The following is a 16,681-nucleotide window of genomic DNA, read 5'->3' on the forward strand; positions in this document are numbered from 1 at the left end:
AACGTGCTCATCTTCTACAGGCATTTGGTAAAAGACCTAAGAGCAAACTTCCTGGTGCTGCACTGGTTAACCGATTTCTGAGCGTGCTCAAAACTTTGGTTCTAAATATTCAACCTCAATTTAGATCTTGGAAGCAAACATTCTTAGTGAAGAATGTGGTTATTTCTTGCTAACCTTCCCACCACATTCTTAAAACATACACCTCCCTGCTTTGCCAAAAGGCTTTAAAAAATCCCAAACATAAATTGTCAGGAATGTAAATATTTTTGTTCCTCACCCAAATCTTATTTGGCAGAAGGTCAAAAATTTTCCCAGTAGCTTTGCTGAGCAGACTCCAGAGGTGGTAGGCAGGGCTGGGCTGTTTCATGGCCTGGCTCAGACCCTGTAAGGCACTCGGACATAACTCAGGTTTGGAGAGTGGGGAAGCTGCTTTAAAAACTGTCACCATTAAGCTTTCAACAAAACCCACGATCTGTTCATCAGAGACGTGTTTTATCCACGAAGGCACAGATAGCAGGAGGTATTTCTTGATATTCAGCTGAAAGCAAAACAGAAGAGGTCAGATGTAAACAGGCAAGTCTGGGTTTGTAATGCTCAAAACCTCTAGGTCATCACTGTGTTTTCAAGATAAAAGGTTCAGGTGAAAGATAAAAAGTTCAGGTTGTTTCCTAGACCCTCATTTCCCCACAGCTTCATGGTCCAATGGACCACCGATGCATGTAATTTTAGCAGCTGCGGTGACTTCTGATCCAGGGTGACTCGTGTGGATATATGGTATCTGCCAATTCATCTGTGAACGACTCAGATTAAACCTTGGATCTCTTCAGCGAGGGGAATAAAATGCTACTTCTAAAAGAACATGACAGTTGCTATTCAGTCTTAAAAGGTCACATTCTCTGGCAAGAAAAGCTCCTGAAGATGAAGGCTCAACCGCTGGAAATCAACTAAACAGAATATCTAATATTATTCATTTCTTCTTCTGAGGAAGAATAAAGAAATAATGAGGGGAACTGGCATTCTGGGGCCATTTCTGAGCAAAGAAGAACCAGCTGAGCGTGTGGAACTGACCATAGCATCTTAGAGTTCAGGAGAGCTAAGAAGGGGCATAGTTAATGATAGCTGTGAGCCACAGACTTTGAGAAGGCAGGCTTCAAAAATTCTTAGAAACATTAAGTATGATACTAAAGGAGCAGCAAGTCTAAAAGAAGTGCTTTAAAAAATAAAATCTGACAAAACCCAGTAAATTTCAAAAAAAGATCAATGTAGCTTCATGAGTTACAGAAGATTTCATGTTAAAAAAACATGCCATTTCAGATCATTTTTTAAATGAGCAGGTACATAATTTAAAAATGAATTTACAAACTTAATTTGTTAATTAACAAAGATAATAAGAAAGGTTCCTAATCAAGGACAAATGCAAAAAAAAAAAAATAGGACAGATCTAAAAGAGAAATGGAAGGATAACTAAAACCTAGAAAAATGTCTGAGATCAAAAAAACAGGCTGTTAGAATTAAGATGATTCAAAAGGAGGGAAGCATTAACAGAACAGTGTTCAAGATACAGGCTTTTGAGTCAGCCAGACTCTTCCATTTATTTGCTATGTAAACTTTGCTTAACCTCCATTTGCTTCAGTTTATCAACCTATAAAAAGAAAATAAAATCTACTTCTCAAAAGTGAAATAAGCCAGACACAAAAGATATAATACTGTACAATTCCATTCTAAAGAATTTCTAAAGTTTATATGAAATTTAAATTTATATGAAAGTTCTTTAAAGAAGGCAAAATTATAGAGACGAAAAGAACAGTGGTAGCCTGAGTCTGAGAATGGGAGTGGGGATTAACTATAAGTAGGCACGATGGAACTTTTTGGGGTGATGGAAATATTATTGGTGATGGATGAAAATATATAAATGTACTAAGACTCATCAAATTATACACTTAAAATAGCCATATTTTATGGAATATAAATTATAACTCAATAGAGCTGTAAAAAAAAAAATTGGCCTGTCACGGTTGAAGAGAGATTAAATCTGATGTCTGAAAGTACTCATTGAGTGCTTACCAGCAGCAGGTACATAACAAGTGCTCATTAAGTGGTAGCTAAATGGGAGCTGTTTGGAGCAGACAGGTAATAACAGCTGATGGAAAGGATGCAGACCTCAGTAACACTGACCTTCAATTAAAAAGAATCAGGAGATGTAGGAAATCTTAAAAAAAAAAAAAAAAAAAAAAGAAGTACAGAGTAGAGACTAAAGCCAAAAGACTGAGGAAATAATAAGAGGGTTTTGCACTATCCTCAAAGAATTAAAGCCTCCTAGAATAGAATAACAAAGAGGAGATCATTTAGCTTATAATTAATTGGTAAACCTCTAAGGAATCATGGAATGTGGTGGGTTTTTTTTTTTTTTTGGTCCTACCTTGAAATGTACCCAAAATTATACATCTTTACTAATTTCACATCTTTAAATAATCTCACCCTATTCTTCCTACCTACCCTTAGTCTATACCCTGGAAGGTGCTGGACCCCTCTATCATAAATACCAGGCTAGATCACTTCTCCCTCAGCACTTTACTCAAGCTGAACACCATTGGCAGAGATGTTCTACTCTCTCCACATACACCTTCCCACTTACATTCCCTTGTGTCTCTAACTTGATGCCTAATGAAATCCTACCAAGCCTTCAAGGCTCGCCTTAATTGCTGCCTTTCTGTGAAAGGGAGGGATCATTTATCCAGTGCATGTGGATTTGCCTTTCTTTTAAGACCCACTGAAACGACTGCATATCATATAAACAAACCCAGGTTCCAATAACTCTACAACTTTCTACCTGTATGGTCTTGAGAAAGGAATTTTAATATCTCTGATCATCACTGTCCCTTTTTCTTGTAATAAATGGTAGCTGAAAGCATGAATGGTGATGGCTATGGCAGAGTTCTGTGTCCCACAATTTTCCAATTTGCTGTCCAGCTATTGTCAAGTCCTCACTCTTTGTGAAATCCCATTTGTCCACTCTTGACTTTGAAAGCTCACACACAAATGAATGTTGATCTCCCCCAAAAGAACCACATCCTCCTGTTGCTCAGCATCCTTAATTACTACATACACTCAGACCATGGATCAGTGGCGGCATCACCCATATTCCCAACAGTGCAGCTACATTCTGGGATGACTGAGCCTGGGTCACCATAATTTCAAGACACAGTTGCTGAATCTCTTCACCTGAAAGAGAAGAAAGGAAAAAAATATCTGTAATATAGCTGCTTCTCTTAACTCATATTCAGTTTTCAATGTCTCAAATCAGACATCTAAAGGTAAAAGAACTTGTGTGTGATGTCTAAAGGTAATGGAACTTCAGCAAACCATAAGGTATTTCAAGAGACGTTTTTAGTTACGAAGCAAAAGAACGTACCCACTGTATCAGAGGCCTGAGTCTTGGAACTGGCAAGGATCTTGAAATAGCTCAGGAAAGTTCTCTTGTGATGTCTAGACAAACCTAAACACTAAAATACTATTAAAAAATAGAGAAAATTCTAGCTAAAAATCTCGTTTGTTTTTCTCTCTTCTCCATCTTACATTCAGCACATAGACAAATCTGGAAGGACTTAGAGATGTATCCACATTCTCTAGTGACCCAGTCTTTTTAAGCCTGATCCCAGTCGTCAGATGCATCTTCCCAACCAGACCTTTTCTTCTTTTTACTAAGGATTTTTACTAAAACACCAACATCTTCAATATAGCACACAAAAGCAGGGGAGGGGCAGGGGAACATATTTTTCTGGAAACATAGTATGGTGAGATCTGGAAGCATAGTATGGTGAGATCATATCTTATATAGGATTAGGTTCAAATGAAAATTGTGTTCAGTCAAAATAATCTTTGATTATCCCTTAAACTGTACATAAATTATAGTATACAAATCTTTTTGTATATCATATGTAAGTAAGCGCCTATTGTAAAAGAGCACTCATAGCAAATACACACACATGTACAATTATAGCACTGTTAAAACTTGTTCTTTTTTTTTTATTTTTTGGAAGTGGGGGGCAAATACATGCAGCTAAATTTGCCTATGCTGATACTCTAACTCCATAATAGAGGTTGCTGTGGACAAACTGAGATGTGCATTCCCTTTGCCTCTCACCACAAAGTACCTGTGGTAAACAGAATAACGGCCCCCAAAGATGCCTATATCTAATCCCCAGAACTTGTGAATATGTTCTCTTGTATGGCAGAGGAACTCTGCAGATGTGATTAAGGTTAAAGACCTTGAGATAAGGAGATTATCCTCGATTATTGAAATAGACCCATTAATCACATGAATTCTTAAATATGGAAAACCTTTCCTGTCTTCAGAGAACCAGAAAGATGACAGCATGAGAGGTCTTCAGCCCTCTGTTGTTTGCTTTGAAGATGGAAAAAGGGGGCCACAAGGAGTATGGGCATTCTCTAGAAGCTGGAAACGGAAGGGGAATGGATTCTCCCTGTCTTAGTCTGTTTGGACTGTTATAACAAAACACTACAGACTGGGTAGTTTATAAACAACAGGAATTTATTTCTCACAGTTCTGATGGCTGGAAGTCCAAGACCAGGGTGCCAACATGGTTGGGTTCCGGTGAAAGCCCTTTTCTAGGTTGCAGACTGCTGATTTCTTGCTGTGTCCTCACATTGTGGAAGGGACTGGGGAGCTCTGTGGGGTCTCTTTTACAAGGGCACTAATCCCATTCATGAGGGCTCCACCCTCACTACCTAATCACCCTCAAAGGCCCCACCCTCTAATACCATCCCATTGAGGTTTAGGTTCTCAACATATGAATTTTCAGGGAACACAAACATTCAGGCCACATCACTCCCCTGGGCAACTAGGAAGGAATGCTGTTCTGCGGATATCTTGATCTTAGCCCAGTGAGAACCATGTTGGACTTCTGACCTACAGAACTATAAGATAATAAATTTGTGTTGTTTCAAGCCACTAAGTCTGTGGTAATTTGTTACAGCACTAATAGAAAACTAATACAGCATCCCATAGGGCATTTCCTTGAAACCTGGAGCTCTGAAAATGCAGCTTGATAACCATCAAACCAGGCTTTCTGGGACCTGCACCACACACCCAGCGACATGCACCATCTCAGTCGAGTATTGTTTTGATGAGTGCATCTGGTCTGTGTCTTCAAACCTCCTCCCCCTCCCCCTCAGCTATTTAGAAAATGACTCAATGAAAGTAACCCAGCTGTCCCATCCAAGGGAACAAACTTCAAGTACCCAGACGTCCATCCAGTCACTACCAAATGTGACACACAATTTTCTATTCAGGTCACATCCTAAAAGCAGAATCTGAAGACCTAAAAACGTGATATTTACCGAAGTTTAGCCTCATAAGTGGAGAGAGGAGTGCAGCCCAGTTCACAGGAGGATACTGGTAGCTTTCTCCAACAGTTGCTATGGGTTTCATCACAACTTTGAGAAGGGAAGGAGGCACAGATTCAGGACCTGCAACAGAAAGGAAAAAAATAATAAAATACCTCAATAGCATCATGAAACTGGAACATGCCAACTTTCCCTCCTTTCTACTAGTTTCAAAGGATTTGGTATCACAGCTTCAATTGTGTTCAACCTTTCAATTCTCTGCCCTTAAAGTCAACCCCATTTGCTAGAAACTTTGCTCCCTCTGTTCTTCTCTTATTTGTCTCCAGTCTTTCCCTCTTGTCTGGATAGGAATATTCCACATTGCTACTTAACTCTCTTCCATGCTCTCTCATGTCTTTTCATTGAGCTTCCTACAAAGAGTAACTTACTCTACATTATTGCCTTATTGCTCACTCACTCCTTAATCCACTTCTAGAAGAGGAGACAATCACTACCACTCAGGTCCATCTCCTTCTCAGGAAAATTGTTTAACCTTCAGCCCCTGTGGCTCTAAATGGTACATTCTGTCCCATGTGATCCCTGCTTCTTCTTCTCCTCAGCCTGTGCCATGGCTGACTGATCCACAGGTAGGCACCAGATGTAACAGCTAATCCATAGGTTAACCAGCTATCTGTGACATAGCACCATGCTCTTTTCTTTTTATTTTTTTTCAGGTGGGAGGTAATTTGAAATTGAAAAAAATGAGACACTCTAGCAGTTCTAAGTGCAGACATAAGGTGAAGCCAGGGTTGGAGTAGCCATTGAGGGCCATATACAAGTGAAGTTACAAGGAGGTCAGAAATGATGTATGAAAAAGTAGAAAGGAGAAACATAGGGAAAGGGAAAAGGAGAAACATATAAAAATGGGCAAAGAGTTTGAAGACATTTTCCCAAAGATGGTACACAAATGGCAACAAAGATATGAAAAGATGTTCAACATTACTAATCATCAGAGAAATGCAAATCAAAACCAAAATAAGATATCACCTCATAGCCATTAGGATGGCTACTATTTTTTAAAAAATAGAAAAAAGTGTTGGTGAGGATGTAGAGAAATTGGAACCCTTGTGAACTTCTGGTGGGATTATAAAATAGAACTGTTATGGAAAACAGTATGGTGGCTCCTCAAAAAATTAAAAATAGACCTACCTTATGACCTAGCAATCCCATTTCCAAAAGAACTGAAAGTAGAGTTTCAATGAGATATTTGCATGCCCATGTTTGTAGCAGTACTATTTCTTTTTGACACGAAAACAGTTACTTTATTTTTTATTTTTTTTGTTTTGTTTTTAAAATTATATAATAATTTATTCACATAGTTCAAAAAGCAGAAATATCATTCTTATTTTTTTTAGGCAAATACAGCATATTATAACTCTCCGTTCTACTACACCTTATTTTTCTCACTTATTGATGTGTCTTAGAGTCCTTCCCTATTAGTACCTTTTTTTCACACAGCAGGTTATTATTAGTCATCAATTTAATACACATCAGTGTATACACATCAATCTCAATCACCCAATTCATCCCACCACCACCACCACCACCCCCGCCACTTTCCCCCCTTGGTGTTCATACGTTTGTTCTCTACATCTGTGTTTCAATTTCTGCCCTGCAAACTGGTTCATCTGTACCATTTTTCTAGGTTCCACATACATGCGTTAATATATATTTGTTTTTCTCTTTCTGACTTACTTCACTCTGTATGACAGTCTCTAGATCCATCCATGTCTCAACAAATGACCCAGTTTTGTTCCTTTTTCTGGCTGAGTAATATTCCATTGTATATATGTACCACAACTTCTTTATCCATTCATCTGTCGATCAGCATTTAGGTTGCTTCCATGACCTGGCTATTGTAAATAGTAATGCAATGAACATTGTGGTGCATGTGTCTTTTTGAATTGTGGTTTTCTCTGGGTATATGCCCACTAGTGGGATTGCCGGGCCATATGGTAATTCTATTTTTAGTTTTTTAAGGAACCTCCATACTGTTCTCCATAGTGGCTGTTATCAGTTTGCATTCCCAGCAACGGTGCAAGAGGGTTCCCTTTTCTCCACAGCCTCTCCAGCATTTGTTGTTTGTAGATTTTCTGATGAAGCCCATTCTAACTGGTGTGAGGTGATACCTCACTGTGGTTTTGATTTGCATTTCTCTAATGATTAGTGATGTGAGCATGCTTTCATGTGTTTGTTGGCAATCTGTATATCTTCTCTGGAGTATTGTCTATTTAGGTCTTCTGCCCATTTTTTTGATTGGGTTTTTTGTTTTTTTGATACTGAGCTGCATGAGCTGCTTGTAAATTTTGGAGATTAATTCTTTGTCAGTTGCTTCATTTGCAAATATTTTCTCCCATTCTAAGAGTTGTCTTTTCATCTTGCCTATGGTTTCCTTTGCTGTGCAGAAGCTTTGAAGTTTCATTAGGTCCCATTTGTTTATTTTTGTTTTTATTTCCATTACTCTAGGAGGTGAAACAAAAAAGATCTTGCTGTGATTTATGTCAAAGAGTGTTCTTCCTATGTTTTCCTCTAAGAGTTTGATAGTGTCCGGTCTTACATTTAGGTCTCGAATCCATTTTGAGTTTATTTTGTGTATGGTGTTAGGGAGTGTTCTAATTTCATTCTTTTATATGTAGCTGTCCAGTTTTCCCAGCACCACTTATTGAAGAGACTGTCTTTTCTCCATTGTATATCCTTGCCTCCTTTGTCATAGATTAGTTGACCATAGGTATGTGGGTTTACCTCTGGGCTTTCTATCCTGTTCCATTAATCTATGTTTCTGTTTTTGTGCCAGTGCCATATTGTCTTGATTACTGTAGCTTTGTAGTATAGTCCGAAGTCAGGGAGTCTGATTCCTCCAGCTCCATTTTTTCCCCTCAAGACTGCTTTGGCTATTCGGGGTGTTTTGTGTCTCCATACAAATTTTAAGATATTTTGTTCTAGTCCCGTAAAAAATGCCATTGGTAATTTGATAAGGATTGCACTGAATCTGTAGATTGCTTTGGGTAGTATAGTTGTTTTCACAACATTGATTCCTCCAATCCAAGAACATGGTATATCTCTCCATCTGTTGGTATCATCTTTAATTTCTTTCATCAGTGTCTTATAGTTTTCTGCATACAGGTCTTTTGTCTCCTTAGGTAGGATTATTCCTGGGTATTTTATTCTTTTTGTTGCAGTGGTAAATGGGAGTGTTTCCTTAATTTCTCTTTCAGATTTTTCATCATTAGTGTATAGGAATGCAAGAGATTTCTGTGCATTAATTTTGTATCCTGCAACTTTACCAAATTCATTGATTAGCTCTAATAGTTTTCTGGTGGCATATTTAGGATTCTCTATGTATAGTATCATGTCATCTGCAAACAGTGACAGCTTTACTTCTTTTCCATTCTGTGTTCCTTTTATTTCTTTTTCTTCTCTGACTGCCATGGCTAGGATTTCCAAAACTATGTTGAATAATAGTGGTGAGAGTGGACATCCTTGTCTTGTTCCTGATCTTAGAGGAAATGCTTTCAGTTTTTCACCATTGAGAATGATGTTTGCTGTGGGCTTGTCGTATATGGCCTTTATTATGTTGAGGTAGGTTCCCTCTATGCCCACTTTCTGGAGAGTTTTCTTCATAAATGGGTTTTGAATTTTGTCAAAAGCTTTTTCTGCATCTATTGAGATGATCATATGGTTTTATTCAATTTGTTAATATAGTGTATCACATTGATTGATTTCCGTATATTGAAGAATCCTTGCATTCGTGGGATAAATCCCACTTCATCATGGTGTATGATCCTTTTAATGTGCTGCTGGATTCTGTTTGCTAGTATTTTGTTGAGGATTTTTGCAGCTATATTCATCAGTGATATTGGTTTGTAATTTTCTTTTTTTGTAGTATCTTTGCTGGTTTTGGTATCAGGGTGATGGTGGCCTCACAGAATGAGTCTGGGAGTGTTCCCTCCTCTGCAATTTTTTGGAAGAGTTTGAGAAGGAAGTGTGTTAGCTCGTCTCTAAATGTTTGATAGAATTCACCTGTGAAGCCATCAAGTCCTGGACTTTTGTTTGTTGGAAGAGTTTTAATCACAGTCTCAATTTCATTACCTGTAATTGGTCTGTTCATATTTTCTATTTCTTCCTGGTACAGCCTTGGAAGGTTATACCTTTCTAAGAATTTGTCCATTTCTTCCAGGTTGTCCATTTTATTGGCATAGAGTTGCTTGTAGTAGTCTCTTAGGATGCTTTGTATTTCAGCGGTGTCTGTTGTAACTTCTTTTTCATTTCTAATTTTGTTGATTTGAGTCCTCTCCCTCTTTTTCTTGATGAGGCTGGCTAATGGTTTATCAATTTTGTTTATCTTCTTAAAGAACCAGCTTTTAGTTTTATTGGTCTTTGCTATTGTTTTATTTCTATTTCATTTATTTCTGCTCTGATCTTTATGATTTCTTTCCTTCTGCTAACTTTGGGTTTTGTTTGTTCTTCTTTCTCTAGTTCCTTTAGGTGTAAGGTTAGATTATTTATTTGAGATTTTTCTTGTTTATTGAGGTAGGCTTCTATAGCTATAAACTTCCCTCTTAGAACTGCTTTTGCTGCATCCCACAGGTTTTGCATTGTCATGTGTTCATTGTCATTTGTCTCTAGGTATTTTTAAATTTCCTCTTTGATTTCTTCAGTGATCTCTTGGTTATTTAGTAATGAAGTGTTTAGCGTCCATGTGTTTGTGTTTTTTACTTTTCCCCTGTAATTCATTTCTAATCTCATAGCATTGTGGTCAGAAAAGATGCCTGATATGATTTCAATTTTCTTAAATTTACTGAGGCTTGATTTGTGACCCAAGATGTGATCTATCCTGGAGAATGTTCCGTGCACACTTGAGAAGAAAGTGTAATCTGCTGTTTTGGATGGAATGTCCTATAAATATCAATTAAATCTATCTGGTCTATTGTGTCATTTAAAGCTCCTGCTTTCCTTATTTTCATTTTGCATGACGTGTCCATTGGTATAAATGAGGTGTTAAAGTCCCCCAGTATTATTGTGTTACTGTCGATTTCCTCTTTTACAGCTGTTAGCAGTTGTGTTATGTATTGAGGTGCTCCTATGTTGGGTGCATATATATTTATAATTGTTACATCTTCTTCTTGGATTGATCCCTTGATCATTATGTAGTGTCCTTCCTTGTCTCTTGTAACATTCTTTATTTTAAAGTCTATTTTATCTGATATGAGTATTGCTACTCCAGCTTTCTTTTGATTTCCATTTGCATGGAATATCTTTTTCCATCCCCTCACTTTCAGCCTGTACGTGTCCCTAAGTCTGAAGTGGGTCTCTTGTAGACAGCATATATATGGGTCTTGTTTTTGTATCCATTCAGCAAGCCTGTGCCTTCTGGTTGGAGCATTTAATCCATTCACGTTTAAGGTAATTATCGATATGTATGTTCCTATGACCATTTTCTTAATTGTTTTGGGTTTGTTTTTGTAGGTCCTTTTCTTGTCTTGTGTTTCCTACTTAGGGAAGTTCCTTTAGCATTTGTTGTAGAGCTGGTTTGCTAGTGCTGAATTCTCTTAGCTTTTGCTTGTCTGTAAAGCTTTTGATTTCTCCATCAAATCTGAATGAGATCTTTGCTGGGTAGAGTAATCTTGGTTGTAGGTTCTTCCCTTTCATCACTTTAAGTATATTATGTCACTCCCTTCTGGCTTGTAGAGTTTCTGCTGAGAAATCAGCTGTTAATCTGGAAGTTCCCTTGTATGTTATTTGTCGTTTTTCCCTTGCTGCTTTCAATAATTTTTCTTTGTCTTTAATTTTTGCCAATTTGATTACTATGTATCTCAGCATGTTTCTTCTTGGGTTTATCCTGTATGGGACTCTCTGGGCTTCCTGGACTTGGGTGGCTATTTCCTTTCCCATGTTAGGTAAGTTTTCTACTATAATTTCTTCAAATGTTTTCTCGGGTCATTTCTCTCTCTCTTCTCCTTCTGGGACCCCTATAACGTGAATGTTGTTGCCTTTAATGTTGTCCCTGAGGTCTCTTAGGCTGTCTTCGTTTCTTTTCATTCTTTTTTCTTTATTCTGTTCTGCAGCAGTGAATTCCACCATTCTGCTTTCCAGGTCACTTATCCGTTCTTCTGCTATTGATTCCTTCTAGTGTAGTTTTTATTTCAGTTATTGTATTGTTTATCTCTGTTTGTTTGTTCTTTAATTCTTCTAGGTCATTGTTAAAGATTTCTTACATCTTCTTGATCTTTGCCTCCATTGTTTTTCTGAGGTCCTGGATCATCTTCACTATCATAATTCTGAATTCTTTTTCTGGAAGGTTGCCTATCTCCACTTCATTTAGTTGTTTTTCTGGGGTTTTATCTTGTTCCTTCATCTGCTATATAGCACTCTGCCTTTTCATCTTGTCCATCTTTCTGTGAATGTGGTTTTTGTTCCACAGGATGCAGGATTGTAGTTCTCCTTGCTTCTGCTGTCTGCCCTCTGGTGGATGAGGCTAAGAGGCTTGTGCAGGTTTCCTGATGGAGAGACTGCTGGTGGGTAGAGCTGGGTGTTGGTCTGGTGGGCAGAGCTCAGTAAAACTTTAATCTGCTTGACTGCTGATGGGCGGGGCTGGGTTCCCTCCCTGTTGGTTGTTTGGCCTGAGGCAACCCAACACTGGAGCCTACCTGGGCTCTTTGGTGGAACTAATGGCAGACTCTGGGAGGGCTCACGCCAAGGAGTACTCCCCAGAACTTCTGCTGCCACTGTCCTTGTCCCCGCAGTGAGCCACAGCCCCCACCTCCACCCCGCCTCTGCAGGAGATCCTCCAACACTAGCAGGTAGGTCTGGTTCAGTCTCCCCTGGGTTCACTGCTCCTTCCCCTGGGTCCCGATGCACACACTACTTTGTGGGTGCCCTCCAAGAGTGGAGTCTCTGTTTCCCCCAGTCCTGTCGAAGTCCTGCAAACAAATCCCACTAGTCTTCAAAGTCTGATTCTCTAAGAATTCCTCCTCCCATTGCCGGACCCCCAGGCTGGGAAGCCTGACGTGGGGCTCTTTAATCTCTTTCAGAAGATAAAAGCAGAGGCAATACTACCTAACTCATTCCATGAGGATGGCATTACCCTAATAGCAAAACCAGACTAAGACATAAGAAAACTACAGATATTTCTTATGAACATAGATGCAAAAATCTTCAAGAAAATATTAGCAAATTAAATCCAACAATGTATGAAAAGAATTATACACCACAACCAAGTAGAACTTATCCCAGGTATGCTAGGCTGGTTCAACATTTGAAAATCAATTAATGTAATCTATCACATCAGTAGTCTAAAGAAGAAAAATCATATGAATATACATCAATAAATGAAGAAAAAGCATTTGACAAAATCCAGCACCCATTCATGACAAAAACTCTCAGTAAACTAGGAATAGAGGGGAACTTCATCAACTGGATAAAGCATATCTATAAAAAAAAACTTCATCAACTAGATAAAGCATATATATTTAAAAAAACAGCTAACATCATACTTATTGATGAAAAATTAGGATTAGGAACAAGGCAAGGATGTCTCTTCTCACCATGGCATTTCAATATTATATTGGAAGACCTAGCTTACACAATAAGACAAGAAAATTAAATAACAGGTATACTGATTGGGAAGGAAGATGCAAGTAACTAAGATTAGAAATGAAAGTGATGACATTTCTCTCAACCTTACAGAAATAAAAAGGATTATAAGAGAAAACTATGAAAAAGTTGTGTGTGACAAATTGGATAATCTAGATGAAATGGACAAATTCCTAAAAATACACAAATTACAAAAACTGACTCAAGAACAAATAGAAAATATGAACAGACCTATAACAAGTAAAGAGACTGAATCAGTAATCAAAGACCTCCTAACAAAGAAAAGTTCAGAACCAGATGGTTTTCCTAGTGAATTCTACCAAACACTTAAAGAAGAATTAACCCCAATCCTTCTCAGTTTCTTCCAAAAAAACAGAAAAGGAGGGAATACTTCTTAGCTCATTCTATGGGACCAGCATTAGCCTGATACCAAAGCTAGATGAAGACAACACAATAAAAGAAAACTACAAACCACTCTTTGTTACGTATATAGATGTGTAAAATCTCAACAAAACACTAGTAAACTGAATCCAAGGGCATATTAAAAGGATTATACATGATGACCATGCAGGATTTATCCCAGGAATAAAAGTGTTATACAACATAAGAAAATCAATCAATGTAATATATACCACATTAACAGAATGAAGGGAGGAAAAACATATGATCATCTCAATTGACACAGAGAGTTTTGATAAAATCCAACATTCTTTCATGACAAAAAAATACTCAGAAAATTAGGAATAGAATGGAATTATCTTAATATGATAAAGTGCATTTGTGAAAAAACCCACAGTGAAAATCATACTCAATGGTGCAAGACTGTAATCTTTTCCTCTACAATCAGGAACAAGACAAGGATGCTCACTGTCACCACTTTGTATTGGATGTTCTAACCAGAGCCATTAGGCAAGGAAAAGAAATAAAAGGCATACAGATTGGAAAGGAAAAAGTAAAGCTATCTCTATTTGCAGATGACATGATCCTATACACAGAAAAAGAGAAGTCAGTAAAGTTACAGGGTATAAAATCAACAAGCAAAAATTAGTTGTGTTTCTATATCCCAGCAATGAATAATCTGAAAAGGAAATTAAGAAACAATTCCACATGCAATAGTACCCAAAAGAATAAAATATCAGGAAATAAATTTAACCAAGGTAAAAGACACACACACTGAAAGTACAAAACATTACTGAAAGAAGTAAAAGAAAATCTAAATAAATGGAAAGACATCTTGAGTTCATGGATTGGAATATTTAATATTGTTAAGATGATACTACTCAAAGCTATCTACAGATTCAACACAATACCTATCAAAATTTCAACAACCTTTTTTGCAGAAATGGAAAAGTTGATTCTCAAATTTATATGAAATTGCAAGGGGGCCCAAATAGTCAAAACAATCTTGAAAAAGGAAAATTTAAAGGACTCACACATACCAATTTCAAAACTTACTACAGAGCTACAATAATAAAACAGTGTGGTACTGGCAAATATAAGGATAGACATATAACAAATGGAATAGAATTGGGAGGCCAGAAATAAACCCAAACATTTATGGACAATTAATTTTTGACAAGGGTCCTAAGACCACTCAATAGGAGAAAGAAGGGTCTCTTCAACAAATGGTGCTGGGACAACTAGGTATCCAGGTGTAAATAATGAAGCTGGATCCCTACCTAACACCACATACAAAACTTAACTTAAAATGGGTCAATGACAATATAAGAAATAAACTGTAAAACTCTTAGAAGAAAACATAGAGGTGAGTCTTCATGACCTTTGATTTGGCAATGGATTCTTAGGTATGACCAAAAATATGAGCAACAAAAGGAAAAAAGATGAATTGGACTTTGTCAGTGTTAAAAACTTGTGTGTCCAAGGATATTATCAACAAATTGATAAGACAACCTAGAGAATACAAGAAAACATTTGCAAATTGTATATATGATAAGAGTCCAGTATCCAGAATACACAAATAATTCTTACAATTTGACAACAAAAAGACAATCTAATTTTTTAAATGATCAAAGGACTTGAACAGATAATTCTCCGAAGAAGATATACCAACAAGTAGTTGAAGATGCTTAACCTCATTAGTCATTAGGGAAACACAAGTCAAAACCAAGTGATCACTTCACATTCAATAGGATGATAATAATAATGATAATAATAATAATGGAGAAAGAACAAATGTTGGCAAGGATGTGGAGGAATTGGAACCCTCATACATTGCTAGTAGGAATATAAGATGGTGCAGCCACTGTGGAAAAACAGTTTGGCAGTTCCTCAAGAAATTATATGGAATTACTATATGACCGAGCAATTCCACCCCTAGATACATACCCAAAAGAATTGAAAACTGGTATTCAAACAAAAACTTGTACACAAATCTCCATAGCAGCACCACTCATAATGGCCAAAAGGTAGAAACAACCCAAATGCCCATGAACTGATAAATGGATAAATAAAATGCATATCCATGCACTGGAATATTATTCAGTCATAAAAAAGGAACTAAATATTGATACTTGCCACAACACAGATGAACGTTGACAACATTATGCTAAGCGAAAGAAGCCCATCACAAAAGGCCATATGGTGTATGATGCCATTTAAATGAAATATTCAGAATAGGCAAATCCACAGAGACAGAAAGCAGATTTTGGCTGTTAGGGGCTGGGGGAAATGGGGGAATGGAAGCAACTGCTCAGGGAGTACAAGGTTTCCTTTTGGGGTGATGAAAATGTTCTGGAAGTAGACGGTGGCCTAATATTGTGAATGTAATAAACGCCACTGAATTGTACACTTTAAAATGGTTAAAATGATAAATTTTATGTTATGTGTATTTTACCACACACACTCACACACACAAGCACAAGAAGAAGAGAAAGGGATGAAGCAGTCTTTGATGAGAAAAGCAGAATCCATGGAAGAGATCGATACAGTGCAGCCCTGGGCAGGTAGACAGAAAGCAAGATAAAGTCTTGATGCCTGGTATCTTTCTGCTCCTGATACTCCGAGGGTTGAGAATAGTTTCTGTCCTTAGATTTCTAGGAAACCTATGAATCCTTGCAGTAAATACTGAGTCACTTGAAGCGAGTCATTGTTCTCTGTAATAAAAAGCACCCTAACATAATTGCTATCACTGCCTAAGCTCATTTACTCATAATTTCACAGACTACTTACACGTTGATGACTAGTAAACCCATACTTCTAACGCAGGCCTTTCTCTGATGTTTCTACAGCTATCTCAAGAATCAGCATATTTTCTTAGGTAGCCAACAACAAACCTACCTCCGTACCTTTGCCTCTGCCAACTTGGGAAAGTATAATAAAACTAGTTGTGTGCCTTCCAGTGCTGTTTCTCTCCCCTCCAACCAACACTTTTTTGCTTTTTGAAAATGTTAAAAGCTCAACACACCCGCCACTCCTCTATGCTGTGTTACCAGTAACTGAAGCTTTATTTCTATTCCACCTTGTGATGTAGTACTACCATTGCTATTACAAGTAGAAGAATTTCTGACCAAAAAAGTAAATATATTCTTAAACACATTCATTTATTCAACTGAGTATCTATTAGCTACCAGACAGTGGAGACAGTGTTGAACAAGGCAGAAGAGGTCACCATGCTCAAGGAGCTTATACTCTAGTGACAGGACAGACAAGGAAAAATCAGGTG

At 37.5% G+C, this 16,681-nt stretch overlaps 1 protein-coding gene across 3 annotated transcripts in view; it reads right to left on the reverse strand.

Moving 5' to 3' along the window:
- FOCAD (focadhesin) overlaps positions 1-16,681 on the reverse strand; it is a gene marked incomplete at its 5' end in the record, with an annotated part of 286,040 nt that overhangs the window by 12,603 nt on the left and 256,756 nt on the right. For all 3 annotated transcript variants that reach the window (XM_079706945.1, XM_079706946.1, XM_079706947.1), the window contains 3 exons: positions 278-538; positions 3,107-3,222; positions 5,362-5,490. In XM_079706945.1, the coding sequence (XP_079563071.1) occupies positions 278-538; positions 3,107-3,222; positions 5,362-5,490 (506 nt within the window). The remainder of the gene's footprint in view (positions 1-277; positions 539-3,106; positions 3,223-5,361; positions 5,491-16,681) is intronic.

The sequence above is a fragment of the Hyperoodon ampullatus genome (assembly GCF_949752795.1).
Source record: "Hyperoodon ampullatus genome assembly, chromosome: 6".
Classification (NCBI taxonomy): Eukaryota; Metazoa; Chordata; class Mammalia; order Artiodactyla; family Ziphiidae; genus Hyperoodon; species Hyperoodon ampullatus.